General features: G+C 49.7%; 1 protein-coding gene across 8 annotated transcripts; it reads left to right on the top strand.

The window, feature by feature from the left end:
• Positions 1 to 31: 31 nt before the first annotated feature.
• On the top strand, positions 32 to 11,451 carry STOML1 (stomatin like 1). 8 transcript variants are annotated; one of them, XM_054450562.2, is made up of 7 exons: positions 32 to 89; positions 4,207 to 4,313; positions 5,409 to 5,558; positions 5,864 to 6,067; positions 9,149 to 9,344; positions 9,788 to 10,000; positions 10,529 to 11,451. In XM_054450562.2, exons 3-7 carry the CDS (start codon positions 5,430 to 5,432, stop codon positions 10,720 to 10,722), a joined length of 936 nt encoding a protein of 311 aa, XP_054306537.1. In that variant the 5' UTR covers positions 32 to 89; positions 4,207 to 4,313; positions 5,409 to 5,429; the 3' UTR covers positions 10,723 to 11,451. The 8 variants fall into 8 exon arrangements, with proteins under 8 accessions (XP_054306537.1, XP_054306532.1, XP_054306539.1 ...); XM_054450557.2 differs by lacking the exon at positions 32 to 89 and adding an exon at positions 2,313 to 2,570 and having other exon boundaries at positions 9,791 to 10,000; XM_054450564.2 differs by lacking the exon at positions 32 to 89 and adding an exon at positions 2,320 to 2,448.
• Positions 11,452 to 26,749: the final 15,298 nt, after the last annotated feature.

Here is a 26,749-nt window from a genome sequence, read left to right as displayed (position 1 = left end):
GGCAGAGAGGCCGACTACGGGTTTTAAAGACACGCCCAGAGCGGGGAGGAGGTAGAGGCGGGAAGCTGCAGACCTACAGCTGACTTACGGTAAAGCGGGAGAGGTAGGGCAGAGCTGCAGGGGGGCAGCCCTGCTCCCGGCTTTGATCCATTCATCAGTTCACTCTGGCACTGCTTCGTGCCACCTCCTGCCAGGAGCTGGGCGTACAAAGATGAGCCACACGCAGCCCCTGCTTTCTAAGAGCCCTAGATGTAATGGAAGAGCAAGCCTGCAAACGGAGACATTCTGGAAAGGAGAGCCCTCAGCTGGGACCTGAAAAAGCAGTGGAAATTCACCAGGGATTTAGGGTTGTAGGTGGTGGGGTACAGGGGACACTTGAAACAGAAAAGATAGCTCTTGCAAAAGGCATGGAAGTTTGAAACATGATAGCCTGTTTGGGAACTAATTTTGGCCATTTTCAGATTTAAGAGGGAATTCATGAGAAATGATGCCCAAGGAGTGTGCTGGGACAAGATCCTAGCTAAGGAGATTGAACCAGTTCTGTGAGTGATGGGAAGTTGGTGAAGGATTTGGAACAAGGGAACAACACTATCAGCTGTGCATGATGGGACAGTCACTCTGACAACCTAGGAGCATGTGCCCTGGTCTAGGACAGTGGCTGTGGGATGCAGAGGAGGGACTTGAGTCAGAGATCCTGGGAAGCCAGTGACTGGAGGTGAGGGAGCAGGATGATGCCTTGAGTGACAGCTGGAAAGGCTGGTGGATCTGAGGTGGTGGGGGCAGGAGGGAGGGGGAGAGCTGGAGAGCGGGTATGAAGAGGGTGAGGGGAGAGCCAGCTAGGTCTTCGCCAATGAAAAAGCATGCCAGACTCCCAGCTGGTAAGGGGAAAGGGACACAGCTCCAGGTGACCTCACTGGGTCAGTGCCCCGGCTTCAAACTTAAACCATTGCAACCACTGTGCTGGCTCCTGTGTACCATTCTGTACTCTGTTCCAACTTAGAAACAGACTAGAAAGGATGATGATAGGGCCTGGCTCTTATAAACCTTACAGTCAGCAGGGTGGAGAGCAGGAGTTGGGCAGGTACGCAACTTCCTAGGGACTGTAAGAGGCCTCAGGAGCCTGCCCTTCCCTCCAGCCTGGTCAGTACTCCCAGGCCTTTAGAGAATCAGTCCATAAAAGCCAAATATGGTGGGCAGCCATCTGCACAAGGGACCTGGAAGTGGGCTATGGCAGGATGGGGCTTCGGAGGCCAGAGGCGATTGGCTGAGGAGGCAGAGCTGGGGAAGCTTTATTCATTTCTTTGCTTGCTTTGGAAGATAGCCTGCTCCCAGACTACCCCAAAGTCCTGTTGGAAGTTAACACTTCTCAAAGTAAATTCACAAGTTGCATTCAGGTTTTCTCAAGCCCTGGAGAGGCAAGTTAATTCCAGGTACCTGGATCAGGGGCATGCTGTTTCTGGACCTGCAGGACTGAGAGCCTCACCTCTGTGGTGCTCTGGGGCCCCTGCCCTCATGTAGCTTTGTGCTATCCCCTTTTTCCTTACACTCCCATGCTCCCCGAGGTCTGCATGTGAAACTTCTTTCTTTTTGTGCCAAATTTCAGGCCTTCCTACTCCACCTTGATCACGGTGACCTGGCTAGGCCATTACTTAAATAAGTACTGAGACCTGCCCTATGCCAGTCCCTGCTTGCTGGGCTGTGGATTCACAAAGAGGAATAATTTGCAGACTATGTCCCAGAGAAACCCAAAGTCCAGATATGGCATGTCCTGCCTCCAGTGTGAGAGAAGGAGTGCTGAGAAGGCTGATATAGCATGTCCTTGATCCTGGAGAAGATTCGCTTCCTGTAAACCCTGATGAGATCTTGCTCTCTCGCTCCGGCTGCAGTGCAGTGGCACGATCATAGCTCACTGCAGCCTCAAACTCCTGGACTCAAGAGATCCTCCCGCCTCAGCCTCCCAAGTGGCTGGGACCACAGGCAGGCATCCCACGCCAGGCTAATTTTTAAAATTTTTTTGTAGAGATGGGCTCTCACTATGTTGCTCAGGCTGGTCCTGAATTCCTGGCCTCAAGCGATCCTCCTGCCTGAGTCTCCCATATTGATGGATTATAGGCGTGAGCCACCGTGCCCAGCTTCCCCTCCAGCTTTTCTAAGGCTGAGTAGGAGAAGAGGGGAGGAGTCGATGACTCCAGCGGGCTCCCAGGAACACCGATCACACCCACTAGCCCTCGGCTGCAGTTCGGTCCTCCCAGCGCAGGGGGAGCCATGCGACGGCGGAAGCGGGCCCCGGCCGGCCTCCTCTTCCTGCGCCCGCGCCGCCGCGGGTGGCCGCGCGGGTGAAGCCGGAAGCAGCAGCCAGGAGGGCGGTGCCGCGTAGGGCCCACTGGCCAGGGAGGGCGCCGCGCGGAGGCGCAGGGCGTGTCTCCTGTCAAAAGCCATGCTCGGCAGGTCTGGGTACCGGGCGCTGCCACTGGGGGATTTTGACCGCTTCCAGCAGTCGAGCTTCGGCTTTCTGGGCTCGCAGAAGGGCTGCTTGTCCCCGGAGCGGGGCGGCGTGGGGACGGGGGCCGGTGAGTGGCCGCCTGGCACGGCGGACCCGGGGGGGATCGGCCGGCAACCCCCAGGCCCGAATCTCTGCCTCCGAGGAGTCGGCCGGCCCAGTGCCGTCGCACCCTACGAGGGGGGACTGAGAAAGGGATACGATGTGGAGAGGGGGCTGGACCCGGCGCCTGGTACTAGCGCCGATCCGCCCTCCCTAGGGTCACGGGGCTTTGGCCCCAGAGCCAGCCAGCGTTGCTCCTATCTTCCAAAACCTCACCTCACCACATTGGTCCTCGGCTCTTATCAGCCCTTTAGGCCTGGGAAGACGTTTCAGGTTTCTATTTCGCATAGAAGAAACCGAGGTCTAGGCAGAGGAGGCCACCAGCACCCTAAAGGCACCTGCTGCAGGGAAATGGAAGAATTTTCACCCTAGGGGGCACCTCTAGAAGCCCAGGAATTAGGCATCTCCTGGATGTGCAGGCCAAAATGACAGGTCCTCAGCTGCCTGTTGGATCTGCCCTGCTTCTGTCTTGCCCTCAAAGTCTTCCGTGGCTCCTTTGGCCTACAGGCCAGATCCCACGCTGTTCAGCCTGACCGCCTAACCTTGGATTTGATCCCTCCCTGGCCTTCCTGTCCTGAAAGCTCTCCCTGTCCAGAACTCTCTTGAGAGGCCTGGTGGATCAGAGCCAGGCACAAAATGGAGCCTCAGTGCTCTGGGAATTAGCCCAGAGGGCAGGGCTTCCTGGAAGAATGGAGCAGGGCTCCTGACTGCTTCCTGTCCAGGGTTGGGAGAAGGAAAGTGGCAAATAACCTCATCCCAGATTCTGGAGCTGTCTCGGCTTCGCTCCCATCCTGGGCTCCTGATTCTCCAGGGGCCAGGACATTTGGCTTGGATAAGCCTCATCTTTCTAGCCCTGCCCCTGACCCCGACCCCTAACAATTTTCTTGAATTGAAATAGGCAGGGGTTTTTTTTGTTTTTGTTTTTTGTTGTTTGTTGTTTTTTTGAGACGGAGTCTCGCTCTGTCCCCCAGGCTGGAGTGCAGTGGCGCAATCTCATGAAATAGGCATTTTTTAATGGTCATTAAGGCATTAAAGTAGCGTGAGGAATAGAAAATAATAATCTAATTCCTCATCTATGGCTCCTGTTGATAAGCTATTTATGCTTTATCCCTGTAGGCTAAGGCATCATCTTCATAAAGACTCCTGGAAAGCACACTTCTGGGGCTGATGGTATAGGAGGCGTGTGTTCTGCCAGCAGTATTCAGTGCATGTTTACAAATGCCCAGGTGCTCCTGGCTCCATGCCAGGTATGGGTAGGCAGTATAAATTAAACGAGAGGATTGACCCCTACTCAGTCCAGTGAGGAGAGCATCATCACCTGGACTGGATTCTGAGATTGAATGGCTGTTGTCTAGCAGAGAATAAGACCTTGTGAGGGTTGTTGGACTTGGGACAAATGAGTGTTGATGTATGGGAGGAGGGAACAGACCCTAACTCGCAGCTGCCCAGAGATACGGAGATATTAGGCAAGGAGCCAGATTGAGAGCCCTGAGAAGGAAGGAGCCTCTCGAGGGGAAGGTGGGCGTGATGTACACTTGCCCAAGTTCACTCCACTTGCAGCTATCATGGCAGGTCCAGTTGACCACCTCTGCTCTCACCTGCAGATGCACCCCAGAGCTGGCCCTCCTGCCTCTGTCATGGCCTCATCAGTTTCCTGGGGTTCTTGCTGCTGTTGGTCACCTTCCCCATTTCCGGCTGGTTTGCCCTGAAGGTAAGGCTGGCTGGGTCAGCCCCCAGGGTGGTTGGGCCACACTGAGAGCTTTGGCATTGATGAATAAATTTGCCTATCCTCTGTCCCCTTTCCCTAAATAGTATTACCCGTTTGCGTGTTGGGCTAGGCAAGAACCATTCACTCACATTGTTCAGGGGAGGAAACTAAGGCTTGGGCTTGTCTAAAGTCATACTGGGAGCCAGTAGGGGGTAGAAACAAGTCCCAAACTCCTAAGTCCTGGGATCTGGACACTGCCTTTAAGGTGCACGCAGATGTCTTTGCCAAATTATCTTCTCTTTGGGTTAGAATAAATTAGAAATGAAAACATCCAACTTAGCCCAGCAGGTAATGCATAATGGGAATTCAGACCTCGTTTTCCGTAAGGGGTGGTACAGTGGGAAGCGGATGAACCATGGAGCTATAGTTCAGCATCACACGTGAAAGCTGTGGGGAAGGTGGAAGCCCAAGGAGGCCTTGCCCTTTGTGTAGCCCTAGGCAACAGTCCCTCTCTAGAAAACCTCTGGGTTTGGTGTGGTCTGCAAGGGCGTCCTTAAATGGCCTTAGATCCTAGTTCTAAAACTGCCACAGAAACAAATGCTGTGTGACCTTGAGCAGGTTTCTTTGCTTCTCTGGGCCTTCATTTCTCAATTTGGACATCACTACTTCTCTAGGAGGTCCAGGGACCTAAAGTTGACAAAGCCCTTTCCCTGGGGGTGCTGTTAGGGCAGCCCAGCCTTTTCTCCTAACTAATCCAAGGACAGACAGTTTCCTGGTATGAGTCATGTCTAGCTTCAGACCACAGAGATGAAAAGTTTCTCTAAGGATCAAGTCAATACAGTGCAGTGGTTAAGACACATGGACTTTGGAGTTATTCAGAACTGTATTCAAATCTTCCCGGTTTCACTTAGGGCTATGCAATTTTTGAGCAAGTCACTTAGCCTCCCTGAGCCTTGGTTTTCTCATCTGGAAACAGAGCTAGGGATACCTAACTGTGACCCAGGTGAGGAGGAGAGAAGTGAGGAAGGGACCTAGGCAGACGGCATTGGCCAGCCTAGGCTGACCACTTTCAACTCTTTCCCTTGCCATTGTGGACAGATTGTGCCCACCTACGAGCGGATGATCGTGTTCCGTCTGGGCCGGATCCGCACCCCCCAGGGACCTGGCATGGTTCTGCTCTTGCCCTTCATTGACTCCTTTCAGAGGGTGGATCTGAGGACACGAGCCTTCAACGTCCCTCCCTGCAAGGTGAGGGGCTTCTCAGCTGCATTGACAGAGGAACTGGGGGCCTGTCCAGAATGTATTGTGGTGCCAGGACCTTGGCCTGTGAGTCACCATCTGAGGGGGGCAGGGGGAAGAAGAGACCAGAAAATTGATGGAGGCTAGGAGGACATCCTTGCTTCATACACCTAACCCTACATACTTGGTGACACCATTTGCCCTTGAGGAGCTAGCTGCCAAGCAGGTGGGTCAAGCTGGGTGGCCCCAGTGGGCCTGACCTCCCTGCACCCCCAACCCCTCAAGTGTCTCTCTCTCATGGCCTCCCCCAACAGCTGGCCTCTAAGGACGGGGCTGTGCTGTCCGTGGGAGCCGATGTCCAGTTTCGCATCTGGGACCCGGTGCTGTCGGTGATGACTGTGAAAGACCTGAACACAGCCACACGCATGACAGCCCAGAACGCCATGACCAAGGCCCTGCTCAAGAGGCCGCTGCGGGAGATCCAGATGGAGAAGCTCAAGATCAGCGACCAGCTTCTGGTAGGCAGCCCCTCACAAGACGGAGCTTGGGGGGTGGCACCGGCCTGGCTCCACCTGCCAGGTCACCTTGAGCAAAGAGTCAGACCACTGTGGGCCTCAGTTTACCATATGTCCCAATAGTGTAACCACCTTCGAAGAGCCAGTGCCTGGGTGGGGCCATGAGTTGAGGAATGGCAGGTGGGCGTAGACCATAACGATCTTGGGCAAACTTGTCCCCGAGAAGAGGAAGTGGCCCCGGCAGACCTTCCTGGGGTCTGCCCCTTAGTTTTTACCCCTCACTGCTCTGCCATGATGACACTGGCCTCTACAGCTCTCATTCCAGGCCTGACTCATGGGGCAGGCAGGTGGGTGAAGGAGCAGGGACCCTCCCAGCCCAGTCACCTGCTGGGGAATTCCAGGCTCACCATGCAGCGTGTGCATGCTTGTGATTTTGGTTTCCTTGTTTGGAACAGAACAAAGGCACATGAGGACATTTGGATCTTTTTCCTGCCTCTTCTCCATGTGTATATTGGAGTTTGCCCTAAATCTCTTCTGCTACAAGATGGGGTAGAAATAAATACACATGCAGAGTCGTGTCCCCTGCAGCCACACTCAACTTGTGCTTCCTCTTGTGTCCTGACAGGGGAATGTAAGTGATGTTTCTCCCCATTCCTCTTGGCTCTGCTTTGCCCTGGGGAATCAAGGTTAGAGGACAGGCAGGGGAATGGGATAAATGCCAGTCCTGGAGTTCCCACTGGAAGCAGCGAGGGGAAATCCCTGAGGAAATACTATTTGAGATCCTAACAATAGCTCTCATGTGCTTAGCAGTTTATGGTTTACAAAGTCCTTTTGTCTAGCCCAGCATTTCTGAGCTTCACATTTTTGCTGCAAGTTGGTACTACTGTTTTATTTTGGAGGGAGGAAACTAAAGCTAAGAGATAATTTGACTTGCCTCTGAGAGCTATGGTCAAGGGCAGAGCTGAGCCATAGCCAGACCACCTGCCTCCATCCCACCATCCCCCCTCAATCCAGTGCTTGATCTAACACAACTCAGATAGCAAGTGGATAACAACTTTTATTCATAAAACCATGTCCCGTGTTAATTCACCTTTAGGAAGAGAAAATTGATCTTGGACTTGTTGCACATTGTTTTGATGTGAGACAGGCAGTTTGGGGAAGTCAGTCCCACACCAGGATGTGAGAGTCATTTAGGCCCCATTTCCTAGACTGAGTGAGAACCTGGTAGAGTGAGAGCTGTGCCTGTGGTTGAGACAGAACCTCAGGAAGTCCAGCACACTGCCCTCAGGCCCTGGTACAGGCATACACTTATTCACATGCCCCTTTTTGCCTGATTTTCTTCTAGAGAAATCAGAGTCCCCACCTCTCACCTGCTGGACCCTCCTTAGCCAGTTACCACTCCTTACCTGCCAGTGCTCCAGGCCAGCTGCCTCAGCCGTTCGCTGCCTTCCTCCAGCCCCACCACTGCCCATTGCTCTCTGCAGCAGGCCTTGCCTCCTAACACTCAGGAGAAAGACTCTAGGATGAGCACTCTGCTTCCTCCAGTTTCACCCCTTCAAACCCACCTGCCTCTGTGCTGCTTTCCTGCCTCCTTGCCTTGCTGCCTCCCCTCTCTGAGGCTCATCCCTGTACTGCGCAGTGCTGTGGGCCCCCTGCTGTCCCAGGATGCCTTCCCTCCACTCCGTGCACTCTCTCTCTGTCACCTCTCCTTTCTGTGTAGAAATGTGCCCTCCCTTTGCCCCAGTGCCCTCTAGCTCCCACTCCCTTTCTCCCCTTTTCTTCTGCAAGACTTTCATCCAAGCTCCCAGCCCCTGCCCCCACATCCTTCATCCTGGCCTCCTTGGGCTCCCAAGACAGCGCTGGCCAACATCACAGTGACCTCCCACATGCCAGCCCAGTGGGCACCTCTCAGCCCTTCCCGTATATCACCTGATGGCAGCATTTGACATGGTCGACCCAGCCCCCAGCCCCCAGAACCCCCTGCATTTCCTCCTTCCCTGTCACCCCTGGTTGCTGCCACTTATTCTCCTGCCCTTAAGTTTCCAGGGTTTCATCACTGGCCTCTTCTCATCTGTGACCTCCCTGGGAGAGCTCATCCATCTGGGCTGTCTGCTGCCTGTGGATGCTGATTATTCACAATGACCTGCCCTAGCCCTGATGCTTCTGTACTCTGGGCCATTTCTCCAGCTGCCTACTGGACAGTTGACTGCCCCACAGACACCTCAAGCTTACAGTAGTAAAAAAAAAAAAGTTGCCATCCCTCCCTTCCCACCCCCATGTGTCCTCTCTAGTGAATGCCACACTCATCCATTCAGGAGCCTGACTCCTCCCCACTCCCACCTCCTCTCATATCATTGCACACATCGAGGCAGCCCCTAGCCTGGTGCTTGCACTTCTCTAGTGCCCTGTTGTGGCTCAGTAGAGTTGATAGAGGCATGCCTCCCTCAGTGGCTCTTGGCTTCACAGCTCCCCTCCACCCTCGCCAGAGCTGCATCATTCCTTGGCTGTATTTTGAAACAATGTCTTCCTTGGTCTCCATCCCTCCCCTCAGCCCCCTATAATCCAGCATCCACAGCAGCCAGGAGGAACTTGCCTTAAAGCAAGTCTGCTCTGTCACCTCCCTGCTCAAACTCCTCCCTGGGGCTCTTTGTTGCCTCAGAATAAATCAAAGTAAGCAGAAACACCCTACCTCTGACCCCTCAGCTGTCTCCAGTCCTCAGCCGAAATGTGAGGGTCCAGCTAAATGGAACTCTGGTTCCTCGCAGCTCCACAAACATGCCAGGTTTTCTTGCCTGGGGTTTTGCACATGCTGTACCTGTTGCCTGGAAGGGTCCTCCTGCACCTGAGGACTCCCTCCTGCTGGCACCACCCTCCTCTGCTGGGGGCTCACCACCGGCCTTGCTTCTGTCTTGGCACTTACCACAGCTGAGAAGTCATTGCCCTCTGCCTGTGTTCCCAGGCTAGGAGCGTCTCAAGGGCAGTGTGGTGCCACCATGTCCATGCACGGCCACACAGTCTGCCCAGAGAAGGTGCTCAGGAAAGGTTTGTTGAATTAATTACGTTTCTCCCCACACTGTCCTCCAGCTGGAGATCAACGATGTGACCAGGGCCTGGGGGCTGGAGGTAGACCGCGTGGAGCTGGCGGTGGAGGCCGTGCTCCAGCCGCCCCAGGACAGCCCAGCTGGGCCCAACCTGGACAGCACCCTCCAGCACCTGGCCCTGCACTTCCTGGGAGGAAGCATGAACTCAGTGGCAGGAGGTGCCCCATCCCTGGGGCCAGGTGAGGAGCCCTGGGGAGGAGGGCGGGGGTGTTTACCAGCTTGATGCCAGCACAGATTTTGCTCGCTATCCCAGCAGCTCTATGCAGTACACACTCTGCACAGATGTTCAGCCCACACTGACCACAGCCAAGGCAGTGAGAGGAGGCCAGGTGTCTGAGTGTGTAGAGGCCATTGGCAGCCTCCATGGGAGGAGGCGACATCACCAGAAGGGCAGCTGAAAGGAGTTTTATATCTGAGGCTGGAGTAGTTTAGAAACTGAGTTTGAGGTTTAGGCTGAAAACTCAGGGGCACCTTTCTGGTAGAGAAGGAAGTTGAACAGAGGCCTGAAGGGGATGTAAGAGGAAACTGCCACAAAAGGTGCAGAGGCCACAGTGAGTGGTCCTGATCTTGGCAACACGATGACCTCTCTGCCTCCTTCCCCAACCCTGTTGGCCACCCCCAGCAGACACCGTGGAGATGGTGAGTGAAGTTGAGCCACCTGCCCCTCAAGTTGGTGCCAGGTCCAGTCCGAAGCAGCCTCTGGCAGAGGGGCTACTGACTGCTCTACAGCCCTTCCTGTCTGAGGCCCTGGTCAGCCAAGTCGGGGCCTGCTACCAGTTCAATGTCGTCCTGCCCAGCGGCACCCAGAGCACCTACTTCCTGGACCTCACTACAGGTGCCGCTGCCCTCCTTGCCTCTACTTCCCATCCAGCTTGCTAGGTTGCTTGTTACCTACCCCAGTGGTGCTCTTGTAGACTGCCCCCTGCTCCTGCCAATAATTTGGGGTGAACCCATGGCAGGCAGGGGCTCAGACACCATTTCCGGGCATTAACTATGCCCTGATCTCCCTGCCATCCGCAGGACAATGCAGCCAGACTTCCAATACCAAGCGGTCTGCCCGTGTTACAGGCCTGCTCCCTGTCAGGCTCTGTGCCAAGTACTTTTTGTGCATTATCTCACCCACTTCTCACCATGAGCCTATGCTTTAGGAATTGTCATCTCTAAAGGAATTATCATCACAGATTTGGAAACTGAGGCTCCAAGAGTTCACACAGCCAATAAGACTCAAACCCAGGGTATTAGAACCCGAACTCTTAACCAGTACTCTCCTCCCAATGGGAAATGCCAGCCCCTCCCACCCCCATAGCTCTCCTTCACATTCCTCCATTCCCCTACTGACAGTCGGTTTTCTTTTGCCCCACAGGACGAGGAAGAGTGGGACACGGGGTGCCTGATGGCATCCCTGATGTGGTGGTGGAGATGGCTGAGGCAGACCTGCAGGCCCTGCTGTGCAGAGAGCTGCGGCCCCTGGGGGCCTACATGAGCGGACGGCTGAAGGTGAAGGGCGACCTGGCTATGGCCATGAAGCTGGAGGCTGTCCTCAGGGCCCTGAAGTAGCAGCCTTGACTGACTTTCCAGAGCCCGGTCCCAAGCCTGGCACCAAGCCCGAGGGGCCTCTTGGAGGAGGAGGTGTTCATCTGCACCATGGAGAGTTGAGGCCCTAACAAGTTTCAGGCCCAGCCAAGAACCCATGGATGGAGGCTGGGGGAGGCTGAGTCCGGCTGCAATGCACGTCTCCCCTACAGTGGTTCTCTGGACAAGTCTTTGTCCATCCCGGTCCCCAGCTGAGCGCCCAGCGCTGAGCTGGATGCACGGTGTGATTCCAGGAGGAGAGCCAGGCCTGCCCTGCCCTGCCCTGCTGGCTTCCTGACTGGAGAGACAGGACCCACAGAAACAGCCTGACAGCAGCTGGTTTGGTCCTTGTGTGAGGGACCAAGCATGTGGCCCAGGCTCTAAGCTCTGCGGGGATTGGAGAGGGATGGGGAGGGAAGGGAAGGCAGCCTCCGAGAAGAGGTCCCTGTGGCGAAGTTACCTGGGGATCCTGGCTGGCCCACCTTCCTGGCTGCAGTCCAGGCCCGTGCTAGCGGGATTGGACATGTGAAGGAGCAGGGCCTGCTGCTTCCTTGGCGCTGCTCCCAAAGATGTCTGACTCATCTGCCAGCTCCGTCCTGCATGCCTGGCTAGCTGGGGCCCAGGGCAGCATGAAGGAGAGCCCTGCGTTCTGTGCTTCCTACCAGACGTTTGCAAGCCTCAGACAAATAAATGTGGTGTTTACAATGTGTAAAAGAGAAGAAGCCAAGCGGGGCTCCTGAGGGCATGGGGTGGGCTAGGAGGGTCCACAAGGTCCCTGCTGCCAGCCCAGGCAGGGATTGACATCCTGGTGGCTGACACAGACAGACCCTCACAGTATTTGAAGCTCCTTCTCCTGAGTGTCTCAAAGCCCCTGGAAGCAGGGGTGGGGCTGGGTGGGGAGTTCTGTTCCTCTTTGTAGTGGGATACAGGTTCACCAGGAAAGGAAGGCATGAGTGTGCCAGAGTGTCCTGCAAATACTGAGGGGCAGACGGGGTGGTCATATCCCATTCAAGAGAGGAGTTGGGGCCACCGTCAGCTTCCCCTCCTGGTACACTCTGTCACTGCTTCTCCGCTGGCTGACGGGAAGGAAACAGTCATCGAGGCCTGGCCCCAGGCCCAGCCCAGCCCTGTTTTCTGCTCCAGTACTCTCGCCCAAACCCCAGGGGCCCCAGAGAAGGGGGCCTCTGACTTCTTGAGTCCTAAGAAAGGAATCTTACTCCTTGGAGAGACTTCTGGGAAAAACAAAACCACAAAAATCAGAGCCTCCCCTTAAGAACAGCCCCAGCCTGTCCTGTGGCACCGCAACTTCCCTTTCCCCCCAGGGGTCTCTGCCCTTCCTGGGTGCCTGGCTCTGTCTTGTTTGCTGTCTGTCCCTGCCTTTGCCAGACACTGCCTTGTCCCTCCTCGTGGAGGTCATCCACATTGCCTGAGGCACCTCCCTAAAGCCCAGCACAGACCCCTCTGTCACTGCCATGGCCATTGAGGTTCAAGTTTCTAAGGCTCCTTCCTAGAGTCCCAGGCTGCTGCACCTGCTGTTGCCCCTTTGCCTACTTGGAGGCCTCTCAAGGGCCCTCCCAGGGCTTTCTAGCTGAGGCTGTCTGTTCCAAAGCCTGCCCTCCAATCCCTGCAGCCACACTGTGGCCACCCTTTGAGGCCCAGTGAGACTTGTCCTCTATGCCCTTGCCTGGCTGTCTGCACCCATTCCACATTGTGTGTTTCTGCTTCTTGCATATATGGCTGCCCTCCCTGCTGGACTGGGAGCTTCCCGCATCAGTGTTCACCTGTGGATTCCTTCCATTGCTATTACACAGTATATGAAGGGCTGCCCAGGAAACCCCAGGCATCTTCACCATGAAAGCTGGCACTGCCCCTTGGCTGGGGTAGGGAAGACAGGAAAAATGAGATCACAACTTAGGGGAAACCTAAACTCTTCTTTGTGAGCATGGGAAGATTAACATAACGTTTAGGGGAAACCGAAACTTTTCTGGATGTCTGTGTGGGTGGAGAGTAAGGCCTGCCCCTGCCATGAATCCCCGCCCTGTGGAGGGGAGCTCGATCCTTGGCCAGCACTCCAGGACTACAGAGGACTGAGCAGACCCTGCAGTCCACAGGGGAGGGAGGACAAGGGCCACCTAAAGGGTTGGTGTGAAGAGGGAGGAGGAGGGTGTGTGTCAATCAGAGAAGGCTTTCCTGAGGAAGTGATGTTCTCCACATCCCAGCTACCAAGTAGGTGGACAATAAGAAGAGACAAGGAAAATCATTCAGCAGAGGAGAAGTCCCTGCAAGGGCACAGCTGGAAGAAGTAGCCAGGCAACTGGGCTTCGGAGAACTAGAACCTGAAGTACGAGACAGGTTGTGTGCGGGCATTTGAGGGGCAGGATATAGAAATAGTAACCATTACTGTGTGCCAAATATGTCCTTATACTGGACTAGACACTTCTTATGTATTATATTTTTCTTCAAGATAACCTGGTGAATAATGATAATAGTTATAGTATCCTAGTTAATATATTAATATATAATGTGTTTTGATGTTATTGAAAAGTATTTATTTATTTTTTTTTGAAACAAGAGTCTTACTCTGTCGCCCATGTTGGTGTACAGTACAATCTCAGCTCACTGCAACCTCTACCTCCCGGATTCAAGTGATTCTCCTGCCTCAGACACCCGAGTAGCCAGGATTACAGGCGCACACCACCACACCTGGTTAATTTTTGTATTTTTAGTAGAGATGGGATTTCACCATGTTGGCCAGGCTGGTCTCAAACTCCTGACCTCAAGTGATCTGCCTGCCTAGGCCTCCCAAAGTGCTGGGATTATAGGTGTGAGCCACCGCACCTGGCCTTATTTTTAAGCATTTAAAAAAAAATTTTTTTAGATGGTCTTGCTTTATCACCCAGGCTGGAGTGCAGTGGCACAAACATAGCTCACTGTAGCCTTGATCTCTGGGGCTCAAGCAATCCTCTTGCCTCAGCTTCCTGAGTAGCTGGGACCACAGGTTGTGCCACCACAACCGGCTAATTTTTAAAATCTCTTTTGTAGAGATGAGGATGTCTCCCCATGTTGCTCAGGCTGGTCTTGAACTCCTGAGCTCGCAGGATCCTCCCACTACAGCCTCCCAAAGTGCTGGGATTACAGGTGTGAGCCACTGTACCCAGCCAATATTTAAATTTTGGTTGGCTAAACATTTAAAAAGATAGGAAAGCATATTATGAAAATTCTCCCTCCACACATATTTCCCATGCCTTCCCCCATTCCCTGCGATTAGTTTCTTGGTAATTCTTCCTGAAGGTTTTGTTTTTTTAAAAAATACATACGCAAGAAAATCCAAATATGTATCTTCTGGGTTTTTGTTGTTCCTGATTTTATACAAATGGCAACATAGAAACACAATGTTGCCTTTTTCACTTAACATCACCCACTGAGGATCTTTCCATGTTACCACAGACAGCCTTTCCCTGTGCTTTCTTGTAGTTACATAGGATTCCATAGTATGGATGTATCATAAATTATTCAACCTGTCCTGGACTGATAGGCATTTCGATTATTTCTTGTGTTTTGCTATTTTAAATGCTTTTGCAATGAATAACCTTTAACATGTGCTATTTGTGGTAGAGTTTATCTATAAGATAAAATCCTAGAAGTGGAATTGCTAAATCAAAGCGTTTATAATTTAGTAAATATTGCCAGAATACCCTCTCTGGGGATTATACCAATTTACACTCCCATTGTCAGTGGTGTTTTTTTCTCATAGTCATGTCAATACACTGTGTTATTAAACTTTTGGATCTTTTGACATTCTGGAAAGTGAAAATTTGTATCTCAGTGTAATCTTTTTGTTTATTGTTCAAGTTTTTTTTTTTGTTTTTTGTTTGTTTGTTTTGAGACAGGGTCTCACTCTGTCACCCAGGCTGGAGTGCAGTACAGCGATCATGGCTCACTGCAGCCTCAACCTCCCAGGCTTAAAGGATCACCATGCCTGGCTTTTTTTTTTTTTTTTTTTTTTTTTTGAGACAGGGCCTTCTCAAGCTGGTCTCTAACTCCTGGCCTCAAGTGATCCTCCCACGAGGCCCCGGCCCCGCTAACTGCTAGGATTACAGGCATGAGCCACCTAGCCAGCCTGTTTATTGTCCAATTGTTTATTGCTTTGTAAGTCTTGGATTTCTAGCTCCAGCAAAGAACAGGGTTTGGTTTGGTTTCTCTCTTCCCCTAGCATTTACATATTTTTTAAAGGTGTAATTTACATACAACAAACACCCTTTTAAAATGTATTATTTGGCTGGCTCATGCCTGTAATCCCAGCACTTTGGGAGGCCGAGGCAGGTGGATCACCTGAGGTTAGGAGTTTGAGACCAGCCTGACCGATATGGTGAAACCCCATCTCTACTAAAAATACAAAAGTTAGCCAGGCATGGTGGTACACGGCTGTAGTCCCAGCTACTCGGGAGGCTGAGACAGGAGAATTGCTTGAACCCAGGAGGCAGAAGTTGCAGTGAGTTGAGATGATGCCACTGCACCTTAGCCTGGGTAACAGAGCGAGACTCCATCTCAAAATTAAATAAAGATAAAATAAAAATAAGATGTATCATTTGAGGTGCTTTGACACATGTGAACACCTGAGTAACCACCACCCCCTACAATCAAATACAGAACATTCCCAACCACTCACGAAGTTCTCCACATCACTTCCCGTCAGTGCTCGCCACCTCCAGCCTTGAGCAGCCACTGACCTTTCCATAACCACTGATCACATTTCACTTTTCTAGCATTTCATATGAATGAAATGAGTACACAGTATGTACTCTTCTGCATCTAGCTTTTTGCCCTCACTGTAATGGTTTTGAGAGTAATACATGTTATTCTGTGTATCTGTAGTTTGTTGTATTCCCAACACATTCCATTGTCTAGATAGAGGCACAATATATTCATTCATCCATTGATGAACATTTGAGTAGTTTTCAGGTTTGGTTATTAAATAAAGCTCCTCCAGAAATCTGTGTACAAGTCTTTGTTTGGACATATATTTTCATCTGGGTAAATACCTAGAAGTAGAATTGCTGGATTGAAAAACTGTCAAACATTTCCAAAGTGGTCCTGTCAACATGTGGTATAGTCAGTCTTTTAAACTTTAGCCACTCTAACAGGTGTGACTGACAATGTTGAGCCACTTTTAATTTGCTTATTGGGCACATGTCTTCTTTTGTGAACTATCTGTTCAATATTTTGCTTATTTAAGAAATGGGCTATTAATATTGTTGAGCTTTAAAAGTTCTTAGTAAAGCTGGATGCAGTGACACATGCCTGTATTCCCAGGTACTTGGGAGGCTGAGGGAGGATCACTTGAGCCCAGAAGTTCGAGGCCAGCCTGGACAACACAGCAAGACCTGATCTCTTAAAAGAAGAAGAAAGAAAGAAAAGAGAGAGAGTCTCGATATGTTGCCTAGGCTGAGTGCAGTGGCACAATCCTGGCTCACTGCAGCCTCAACCTCCTGGACTCAAGCAATCCTCCCCACTCAGCCTCCCAAGTAGTTGGCATTATAGGTATACATTACCAAACCTGGCTAATTTTTATATTTTTTGTAGAAACAGGGTTTTGCCACATTGCCCAGGCTGGTCTCAAACACCTGAGCTCAAGTTATATACCTGCCTTGGCCTCTCAAAGTGCTGGAATTATAGGCATGAGACACTTTGCCTGACCTGTGATCCATTTTTGAATTAATTTTTGATATGGTATGAAGTAAAAGTTGACGTTCTTTTTTTTTTTTGGTGATATCCAATTGTTCCAGCACTTTTTGTTTAAAGGTATCTTTTCCCCATTGAATTACCTAGAAACCTTTTCATTTGCTTCTGTGTTATTTTGAGTGAGGTTGAGCATCTTCTAATATGTTTAAGAGCCATGTGTCTCCTTTTCTACAAACCGTTATTTTATCTACTTTGTTCATTTTTCTAGTGCTGGTTGTTTCTATTTCTGTTTTTGACATTTGGGAGCTCTTTAAATATTAGGAAGATTAGCCATTTTTGATATGAGCTGTAAATTTTTTTTTCACTCAATTTGTTGGTTTGTATTTTGACTTTGCTTATAATATTTTCTCATGAAATTTTAAAAATGTATTTGAATTGATAAATATTTTATGACTTCTGGATTTTGAGTCATAAGTAAAAAAATCTCCATTCTGAGATCATAACAGAATTTAATGTAATCTCATTATTTTATTTTTTACTTGTAAAATTGTAAACTCATTTGGAATTTAAATAAGTACAAAGTATAAAATATTGATCCCCCTTTTTTCAACACCATGAATTTTTCGTGTTGAGGTCTATAGTTGCACTTTCTGCTCTGTTCCATTGGGCTAATGTTTATCCATTCTCTAGGACCACTTTGTTTTAATTATTGAGGTGCCATAAAATGTTAAATATCTATAGGAGTAATTCTTTTTAATGCTTCTTAAGAAAGACCTTCTGCCTTTTTTTGTTTTAAGAGACAGAGTCTTGCTATGTTGCCCAGGCTGGAGTGTAGTGGCTATTCACAGGTGTGATCATAGCTTACTGCAGCCTCAAATTCCTGGGTTCAAGTGATCCTCCTACCTTGGCCTCCCAAGTAGCTGGGACTACAGATGCAAGCCAGTTACCATGGCTGACTAGTGTTTGTTTTTTCAATGAACTTTAGAATTACCTGGTGTAGTTTTTTAAAAAGAATATTGTCAGTATCTTTATCTGACTAGTGTTTGTTTTTTCAATGAACTTTAGAATTACCTGGTGTAGTTTTTAAAAAAGAATATTGTCAGTATCTTTATTTGGATTATATTAAATGTGTCAAGTAACTCATAGAAAATTGCAATCTTTGGCCGAGCATGGTGGCTCAGGCCTGTAATCCCAGCACTTTGGAAGGCTGAGGCAGGTGGATCACGAGGTCAAGAGATTGAGACCATCCTGGCCAACACGGGTGAAACTCCGTCTTTACTGAAGATACAAAAATTAGCTGGGTGTGGTGGCATGCACCTGTAGTCCCAGCTACTTGAGAGGCTGAGGCAGGAGAATCGCTTGCATCCGGGAGTTGGAGGTTGCAGTGAGCCGAGACTGAGTCACTGCACTCCATCCAGTCTGGCAACAGAGCGAGACTCCATCTCAAAAAAAAAAAAAAAAGAAAATGACAATCTGTATGATATTGAGTCTTCCTATCCTTGAACATGGTGTGTTTTTATGTTTTCTTTTGTGTCCTTTAGAAGTTTTGAAATGTCCTTTATATTGTCTGAACATTTATTCTTAGGTACTTTATCCTTTTTGGTACTACCATAAATGGAATATTTCTTCCACTATATTATCTGAACAGAATACAATTTGGTGCTCTTTAGTGATTTTGTTTCTCTGTATATGAGTAGAAAACAAACTCAATTTCTCCTACTATACTCCAGAAACACACTTCTGATACCACATGTGTGGGGTTCCCCCACCCACCCATATCAAGCAAGGAGCCAGTTCTGCAGTGGCCACCAGCTGGGTGTTCTTAATTCAATTCCAACACTATCTACCTGGAGATAGCATCAGATCCCAGTCCCACAAGACTGTCCCCCACTTCCAGTGCCAATTACAAGCCCCAGGTTGTGTTACCTGTACTTCTGGCCAACTGGCTATAAATCGGGATTCCCATGACCCTCTTCTTTGGTTTGATTAATTTGCTAGAGCAGCTCACAGAATGCAGGGAAGCATTTGCTTACGTTTAGCAGTTTATTATAAACCGTATTTTAAAGGATACAAATGAAAAGCCAGATGAAGAGATAAATGGGGCACACTCCGGAAGGGCCTCGAATACAAAAGCTTCCATACAACACCACCTTCCTGGAAAACCCCTGAACTCAGTCGTTACGGGTTTTTATGGCGATTTCATTATGTAGGCATGATCGATTACATCATTGCCCACTGGTGATCAACCTTCGGTTCATCTCCCCTCCCCGAAGGTGGAGGGTGGGGCTCTGAGCAGATGGTTGGTTCCCCTGGCAAGCAGCCACCCATCTTGTGGTTATGAACATAAGCTCAGTTGTGGCTCTAAAGAACAACCCTGTCTTTCACTTTTTTTTTTTTTTTTTGAGATGGAGTTTTGCTGTGTTGCCCAGGCTGGAGTGCAGTGGTGAGCTCAGCTCACTGCAACCTCCGCCTCCCGAGTTCATGCAATTCTCCTGCTTCAGCCTCCTGAGCAGCTGGGATTACAGGTATGCACCACCACGCCCAGCTAATTTTTGTATTTTTAGTAGAGACAGAGTTTAACCACGTTGGTCAGGCTGGTCTCGAACTCCTGACCTCGTGATCTGTCACCTTGGCCTCCCAAAGTGCTGGGATTACAAACGTGAGCCACTGTGCCCAGCCCATCTTTCACATTTATGCTTACTCTGGAGCTGCTCCAGAGCTGTTTCAGGAACGAAGGATGAAAGGCCAAATATTTTAAGGAAAGATACTCTTATCACACTCTAGTCTCTTAGGAAATTACAAGGCTTATATGGGCTGTCAGCCAGGAACTATAGACAAAAACAAAAAATAGATATATTATCACAGTAACTTCTGTAAAACAGAATGAGTGTCTCATTGAGCTGAGCAGAGGATGCAGGCTTTACAGACAGAATAGGCGGAAGAAGCCAGCAACAAACAACGGATCGGTCATTTCGAAGTTACTTTTTTCAAGTAAGGCAGGAATAGGGAAACAGAACAATTGAAAAAGAACTGGGGGCCAGGCGCGGGGACTCACGCCTGTAATCTCAGCACTTTAGGAGGCCGCGGCGGGTGGAACACGAGGTCAGATCGAGACCGTCCTGGCTAACACAGTAAACTCCATCTCTACTAAAAATACAAAGAAAAATTAGCCAGGCGTGGGGGTTGGCGCCTGTAGTCCCAGCTACTCGAAAGGCTGAGAAAGAAGAATTTGAGCCCAGGGTGTCCGGAATTGGTGGATTCTCGGTCTCGCTGACTTCAACAATGAAGCCACGCACCCTGTCGGTGAGTGTTATAGTTCTTAAAGGCGATGTGTCCGGAGTTTGTTCCTTTTCATGTTCGCATGTGTACCGAGTTTCTTCCTTCTGCTGGGTTTGTGGTCTCACGGGCTCAGGAGTGAAGCCACATACCTTCCCAGTGAGTGTTACAAGCTCTTAAGGCGGCGTGTCTGGAGTTGTTTTTTCTTCCTGGTGGGTTCGTGGTCTCGTTGGTTTCAGGAGTGAAGCTGCAGACCTTTGCGGTGAGTGTTACAGCTCATAAAGACAGCGTGGCCCTAAACAATAAGCAGCTACAAGACTTCTGGCAAAAGGTGAAAGGACAAACCCACCCCCAGCATAAAAGAGGAATGCCAGCTGGTTGTCACCGGTGGCTTGGGCAAGCCTGCTTTTATTCTCTTGTCTGGCCCCACCCACATCCTGCTGATTGGCCCATTTTACAGAGAGCCGATTGGTCCATTTTACAGAGAGCTGATTGGTCCATTTTGACAGGGTGCTGATTGCTGCGTTCACAATCCCTGAACTAGACACAAAAGTTCTCCACGTCCCCACTAGATTAGTTAGATACAGAGTGTAGACATGAAAGTTCTCCAAGTCCCCACCAGAGTAGCTAGATACAGAGTGTCGATTGGTGCATTCACAAACCCTGAGCTAGGCACAGGGTGCTGATTGGTGTGTTTACAAACCTTGAGCTAGATACAGAGTGCCCATTGGTGTATTTACAATCCCTTAGCTAGACATAAAGGTTCTCCAAGTCCCCAACAGACTCAGCAGCCCAGCTGGCTTCACCCAGTGGATCCCACACAGGTGCCGCAGGTGGAGCTGCCTGCCAGTCCCCCGCTATGCGCCCGCACTCCTCAGTCCTTGGGTGGTCGATGGGACTGGGCGCCATGGAGCAGGGGGCGGCGCTTGTCGGGGAGGCTTGGGCCGCAAAGGAGCCCACGGAGCTGGGGGGAGGCTCAGGCATGGCGGGCTGCAGGTCCTGAGCCCTGTCCCGCGGGAAGGCAGCTAAGGCCCGGCAAGAAATCGAGCGCAGCAGCTGCTGGCCCAGGTGCTAAGCCCCTCACTGCCCGGGGCTTGCGGGCCAGCCGGCTGGCCGCTCCGAGTGAGGGGCCCGCCGAGCCCACGCCCACCCGGAACTCGCGCTGGCCCGCAAGCGCCGCGCGCAGCCCCGGTTCCCGCCCGCGCCTCTCTCTCCACACCTCCCCGCAAGCTAAGGGAGCCGGCTCCGGCCTTGGCCAGCCCAGAAAGGGGCTCCCACAGTGCAGCGGTGGGCTGAAGGGCTACGCAAGCGCGGCCAGAGTGGGCACCAAGGCCGAGGAGGCGCCGAGAGCGAGGGCTGTGAGGGCTGCAGGCACGCTGTCACCTCTCACCAGGAGGTCGAGGCTGCAGTGAGCCATAATTGCATCACTGCACTCCAGCCTGGGCGACAGAGCAAGAACCTGTCTTAGAAAGAAAGAAGCAGGGACTGAGCTGGGGAGGAAGGCTGGTGCCTGTGCCGTGGGAAGAAGGGCAAGGTGCTCTCAGAGTTGCTCTGGGGACAGGGACTCTGCCCCACGTTCAGAATTCATCCCAACTTTGGTCTGCATGCTGGGTATGAGGAGAAAAGTGGCCCAAGAGAAGCCCTAAGTCTCCATACTGGCTTCTGGACCCCATGGGAGCCCGAACCACAAAGCCATGCAGGTCACTCCAGAGGGCCCGAGTCGCCCCGAGGAGGAGAAGCAGCCCGGGTAGTGGCGTCCAGAGGTCTCCCCGGGAGCCTCGGCTCCTAGGTCAGAGCTCTCGTTTTTTTTTCTGACCGGAACGCAGAGAAAGCCAGTCCCGAGCTTGTGGTGCCATCTTGTGGCGACACGGGAGATAGCTGGTTTCCTCTTTCCAGAGGCTGCTTTCCAGGGCCGGGGAGGGGCGGGGCAGGACAGTGAGCTGCTGTGGTAGAGTGACGGTGAAGAGCGGGGTCTAGGGAATATTCACCCAGCCTAGCCTTTCCCAAATGCATTGACACACACACTCACACTCACACACACACCCCTGTTGTACCTGGTCCAGGTGCGCTTGACAGGGTTGTGGGGGTAGAGAGGAAAGTGGGAGGCTTTGGCCAGGAGAAACTGGGGGAGACGGACTACTGCGTCGCCAGAAACTGCAGATTCTGGATTAAATCTACAAAATGAGACATTCTGAAATCAAACGGCGTTTTAAGACCTTCCTAGGACCAGGTGCTATTACCTTTGGAAGTTCCTTCCCACACCTTATTAAATATTAAAATACACAGAATTCCTACGTTGAATATAACATAGCACTGTAAGATAACACGAGGTGATTTTTGTATGTTTGCCTTGGAAATTACTTGGCTAAGAGTAATTCATTTATGGTATAATTACCTACGCGTTCTCAGCCCTCCCTGGGTATTCATTTGCATTCTTAAAGTACAGTCACACCCCAAATAACGACGTCTCAGGTCAGTGATGGGCTGCGTATACGATGGCGGTCCCATAAGATTATAATGGAGCTGACAAATTCCTATCACCTAGTTACGTCATAGCGGAGCTAACATTTTAGCTGACACAAAGCATTACTCATGCAAATCTATGACGGAAGAAAGAAACAAACTCGGCAAACCACCATGGACATACTTCTGAAAAGACGGACACTTCTTCAAGAAGTGCCTCAGGCAGGTCCTTTAGGAGAGATTCCAGAAGAAAGCACTGTCCGCTGGGTGCGGTGGCTCACGCCTGTGATCCCAGCACTTTGGGAGGCCAAGGCAGGTGGATCGCCTGAGGTCAGGAGTTCGAAACCAGCTTGGCCAATACGGCGAAACCCCGTCTCTGGGCATGGTAGCGCGTGCCTGTACTCCCGGCTACTTGGGAGGCTGAGGCTTGAGGATCCCTTGAACCTTGGAGGTGGAGGCTGCAGTGAGCTGAGATCGTGCCACTGCACTCCAGCCTGGGCGACAGAGTAAGACTCTGTCTCAAAAAAAAAAAAAAAAAGACAGAAAGAAAGGAAAAGAAAAAAAGCATTGTTGCAATAGCAGGTGACAGTTCCATGCGTGTTGTTGCCTATGAAGAACTTCCAGTGGGACAAGGTGTAGAGGTGAAAGACAGTGATATTGATGGTCCTGACCCTATGTAGGTTTAGGCTAATGTGTATATTTGTGTCTTAGTTTTTAACAATAAGGTTTTAAAAGTAAAAATAAAATAATTGAAAAATAAAAAGTTTATAGAATAAGGATACAAAGAAAGAAAATATTTTTGTATAGCTGTATAATGTGTTTGTGTTTTAAGCTAAGTGTTATTATAAAAAGTCAAAAAGTTTAAAAAAATTTTAAAGTTCATAAAGTTGTAGAAAGCTAAGGCTAATTTATTACTGAAGAAAAACTTTTTTTTTTGAGACAGAGTTTTGCTCTTGTTGCCTAGACTGGAGTGCAATGGCACGATCTTGGCTCACTACCACCTCCGCCTGTCAGGTTCAAGTGATTCTCCTGCTTCAGTCTCCTGGGTAGCTGGGATTACAGGTGCCCACCGCCATGCCTGGCTAATTTTTTGTATTTTTAGTAGAGATGGGATTTCACCATGTTGGCCAGGCAGGTCTCGAGCCCCTGACCTCAGGCGATTCACCCACCTCGGCCTCCCAAAGTGCAGGGATTACAGGCGTGAGCCACCACGCCCTGCCGAAGAAAAATATTTTTAATAAACTTAGTGTAGTAGCCTAGGTTACAGTGTCTTTAAAGTCTACGGTAGTGTACAGTATTGTCCTAGGCCTCCACATTCATTCACCACTCACTCACGGACTCACCCAGAGCAACTTCCAGTCCTGCGAGCTCCATTCATGGTAAGTACCCTAGACAGGTGTACATTTTAAATATTTTATATGATATTTTTACTGTGCCTTTTCTATGTTTAGCTATGTTTAGATACACAAATACTTATTATTGTATTATAATTGCCTACAGTATTCAGTACAGTCACATGCTGTACAGGTTTGTAGCCTAGGAGCAATAGTCTATCTCATATAGCCTAAGTGTGTAGCAGGCTACACATCCCAGAGTGTGTAAGGACACACTCTGATGTTTGCACAACATTGAAATCACCTAATGACGCATTTTTCTGATGGTATTCTTGTGGTTAACAGATACATGACTGTGCTGCAAGAGTTAACATCTAGTCTACAAATTCTTTTCAAAAGTAATGAAATTCTTATGAACACTACATTTAATAATTAAAGAGGCCAATAGAGAATTAATGACATAAATTAACAATCGATGACACTTTGTAGACATTTGATTAAACATTTATTAATTTGGATGATTCTGTAGTTTTTACATTTTGGAGCCAAGACTTTTCTCAGGTTTTAAACATTTATTTAGGTCCCTGAGAAGCTCATGGGCTCTCAGCATGTCCTTTGAGACCACTTCACCTGAAAGATAACTGAAAGATAACACCTACCCATAGGAAAGCTATGAAGAATAAAAATTGGATACTAGATGAAAGCACTTAGCATAGTGTCTAGTAAACACTGAGCACCTAATTAAAAGTAGTAGATGTTAGTAAATGAATCTGCACACACATACTCACAAACTCATTGATTCACTCGAACATTTTTTATTGGGCACTCACTATGTGCTGCGCAAGGCAATGTTCTAGGTGCCAAGGATATAGTAGGGAACAAACCCACCAAGAACCCTGTCCTTGTGGAATTTACATTCTAGTTGGGAGAGCTAGACATAAGCAATAAGCATTAAAAATCAGAAAGGAGGCCGAGTGCATTGACTCCTGCTTGTAATCCCAGCTCTTTGGGAGGCTGAGGTGGGAGGATCGCTTGAGCCCGGGAGTTTGAGGCTGCAGTGAGCTAGGATCACACAACTGCACTCCAGCCTGGGCAACAGAGTGAGTCTCTGTCTCAAAATATATATATATCTGTGTGTGTATATATATATGTGTGTGTGTGTGTGTATATATATGTATACATATAGGTATATATGTGTGTATATATATGTATACATATGTATATGTGTGTATATACATATATAGAGAGAGAGTGAGAAACAGAGAGAGAGAAAAATAAGAAAGGCATACAGTATGTTAGAAGGCCATGAATGCCTTGGGAGAGGGCCTAGCATGTTCTAGAACAGCAAGGAGGCCATTGTGGCTGGGATGGAGAGAGGGAGGAGAGTGGCAGAAGACCAGGCCAGAGGGGAAATGGGGCCAGCTCGTGTAGGACCTGGTAGCCACAGGAAGGGCTGTGTGCAGTGGGAGCCCCTGCAGGGTTCTAAGCAGAGGAACATGAGGGACTGAACATACATGTGTATCATGGCCAGACCCTGTGGAAACTAGAACTCTAAGCCTAACCTGCAGCAAGCTGCCCAGGAAACAAACTCCCTCATCTGGAATCCACAGCCCAGGATGCCAGTCTGCTGTAAGTCAGACGTGTAGGAAGCCAGATCACTATCTCCAGTAGCCTTCCAGGAAGCAAAACAATAACTTCTCTAACAATCAGCCCTCAAAGGCCAGGACTTGATTGAAAACTGGCAGCTTCCCTAATTTTTGTCCCAGCTTCCAACTTAGGGTCAGCAAGAGAAAGCCAAATATGCACCCACCCCTCCCCAGCCAATCTCAGAATCCCCTCCAAATTATCCCACCCAGCTTCTCCAGGCCAATAGCCTCCAGTCAGGGCACACCCCAAGCCTTCCCCCACCTCCTCCCCCCCCACCTCCCCCACTATAAGGCTCAGCCTGACTTTGAGTCCCTACAAAAATGCAAGTGATGCTGGCTGACTCCCTTGCTATAGCAAGTTCTGAATAAGTAGCCTTCATGTTTCTCATTTGATTGTTTTTTTTTTTTATTTCTACAAATGGTAGGATCTGTCTTACGAAGCTTCTTTATTGAGAATAGACTATGTAAAAGCAGGGAGACCCATTAAGAAGCTGTTGCAAGACTCCATCTCAAAAAAAAAAAAAAAAAAAAAGAAGCTGTTGCAATAATCCAGGCAAGAGAAGAGGGTGGTGTGGACCAGGCTGGTAGCAGGGCAGGAGTTGGACTCTGGTTATTTGTATTCTAAGTTGTTAATTTTGAAATAATTGTAGGGTCACAGAAGGTCACAAGGAATGTAGAGAGAAGTCCCATGTTCCCTACCCCTCATATGAACAACTCACATAACCAGAGTACAGTATCTAAATGAAGAAATGGAACATCGGCACAATCCATTGAGTTTATTCAGATCTAACCAGTTATGCACGCACCCATTTGTGTGTGTGTTTGTGTGTGCCTGTAGGAAATGGGAAATCATGTATACAGTGAGAAAAATAGAGTTGACTTTTGTCCGTGGTTCTTGGCACAGCTTTTAAAACCCTCCGAAAATTTTCTGAGTTACAGTAATGTCTTGTTATTCATAACAAACCCCTTTCAACCATATCTGAGCTTATGCTAATGAGGACCCTAAATAGTTTCTGGATGCAGGCTGCTCATCAGAAAGACTAAGCCATGATTGGTGATGAGAGGGTTGGAACTTTCAGCTGCACTCTCTGACCTCCAGGGAGTGGATAGTGGCTAGGGATGGAGTTCAGTCACCAATGACCAATGATTTCATCAATCATGCCTCTGTAATGGAACCTTCATAAAGTTCCAAAACAATGGAGTTTGGAGAGCTTCTGGGTTGGAACACATGGAGATGCTGGAGGGGTGACGCCCAGAGCAGGCAGGGAGGCTCTGCACACCCATCCCACAATACCCAGTCCTATGCATCTCTTCACTTGGCTGTTCCTGAGTTGTATCTTTTACAATAGACCAGTAATGGTTAAGTAATGTGATTTTCTGAGTTCTGTGAGCCATTCTAGCAAATTATCAAACCTGAGGAATGGGGGTCACGGGAACCTCCAAATTTGTTGTTGGCTGGACAGAAGTGTGGGTAACCTGGGGACCTGGTACTTGTGACTGGCATGTGAAATGGGGGTTGTCTTTTTTTTTTTTTTTTGGAGACGGATTCACACTCTGTCACCCAGGCTGGAGTGCAGTGGCACAATCTCGGCTCACACAACCTCCGCCTCT

The sequence above is a fragment of the Pongo pygmaeus genome, chromosome 16, assembly GCF_028885625.2.
Source record: "Pongo pygmaeus isolate AG05252 chromosome 16, NHGRI_mPonPyg2-v2.0_pri, whole genome shotgun sequence".
NCBI classification, from domain to species: Eukaryota; Metazoa; Chordata; class Mammalia; order Primates; family Hominidae; genus Pongo; species Pongo pygmaeus.
This window is presented reverse-complemented; position numbering and strand designations above follow the sequence as displayed.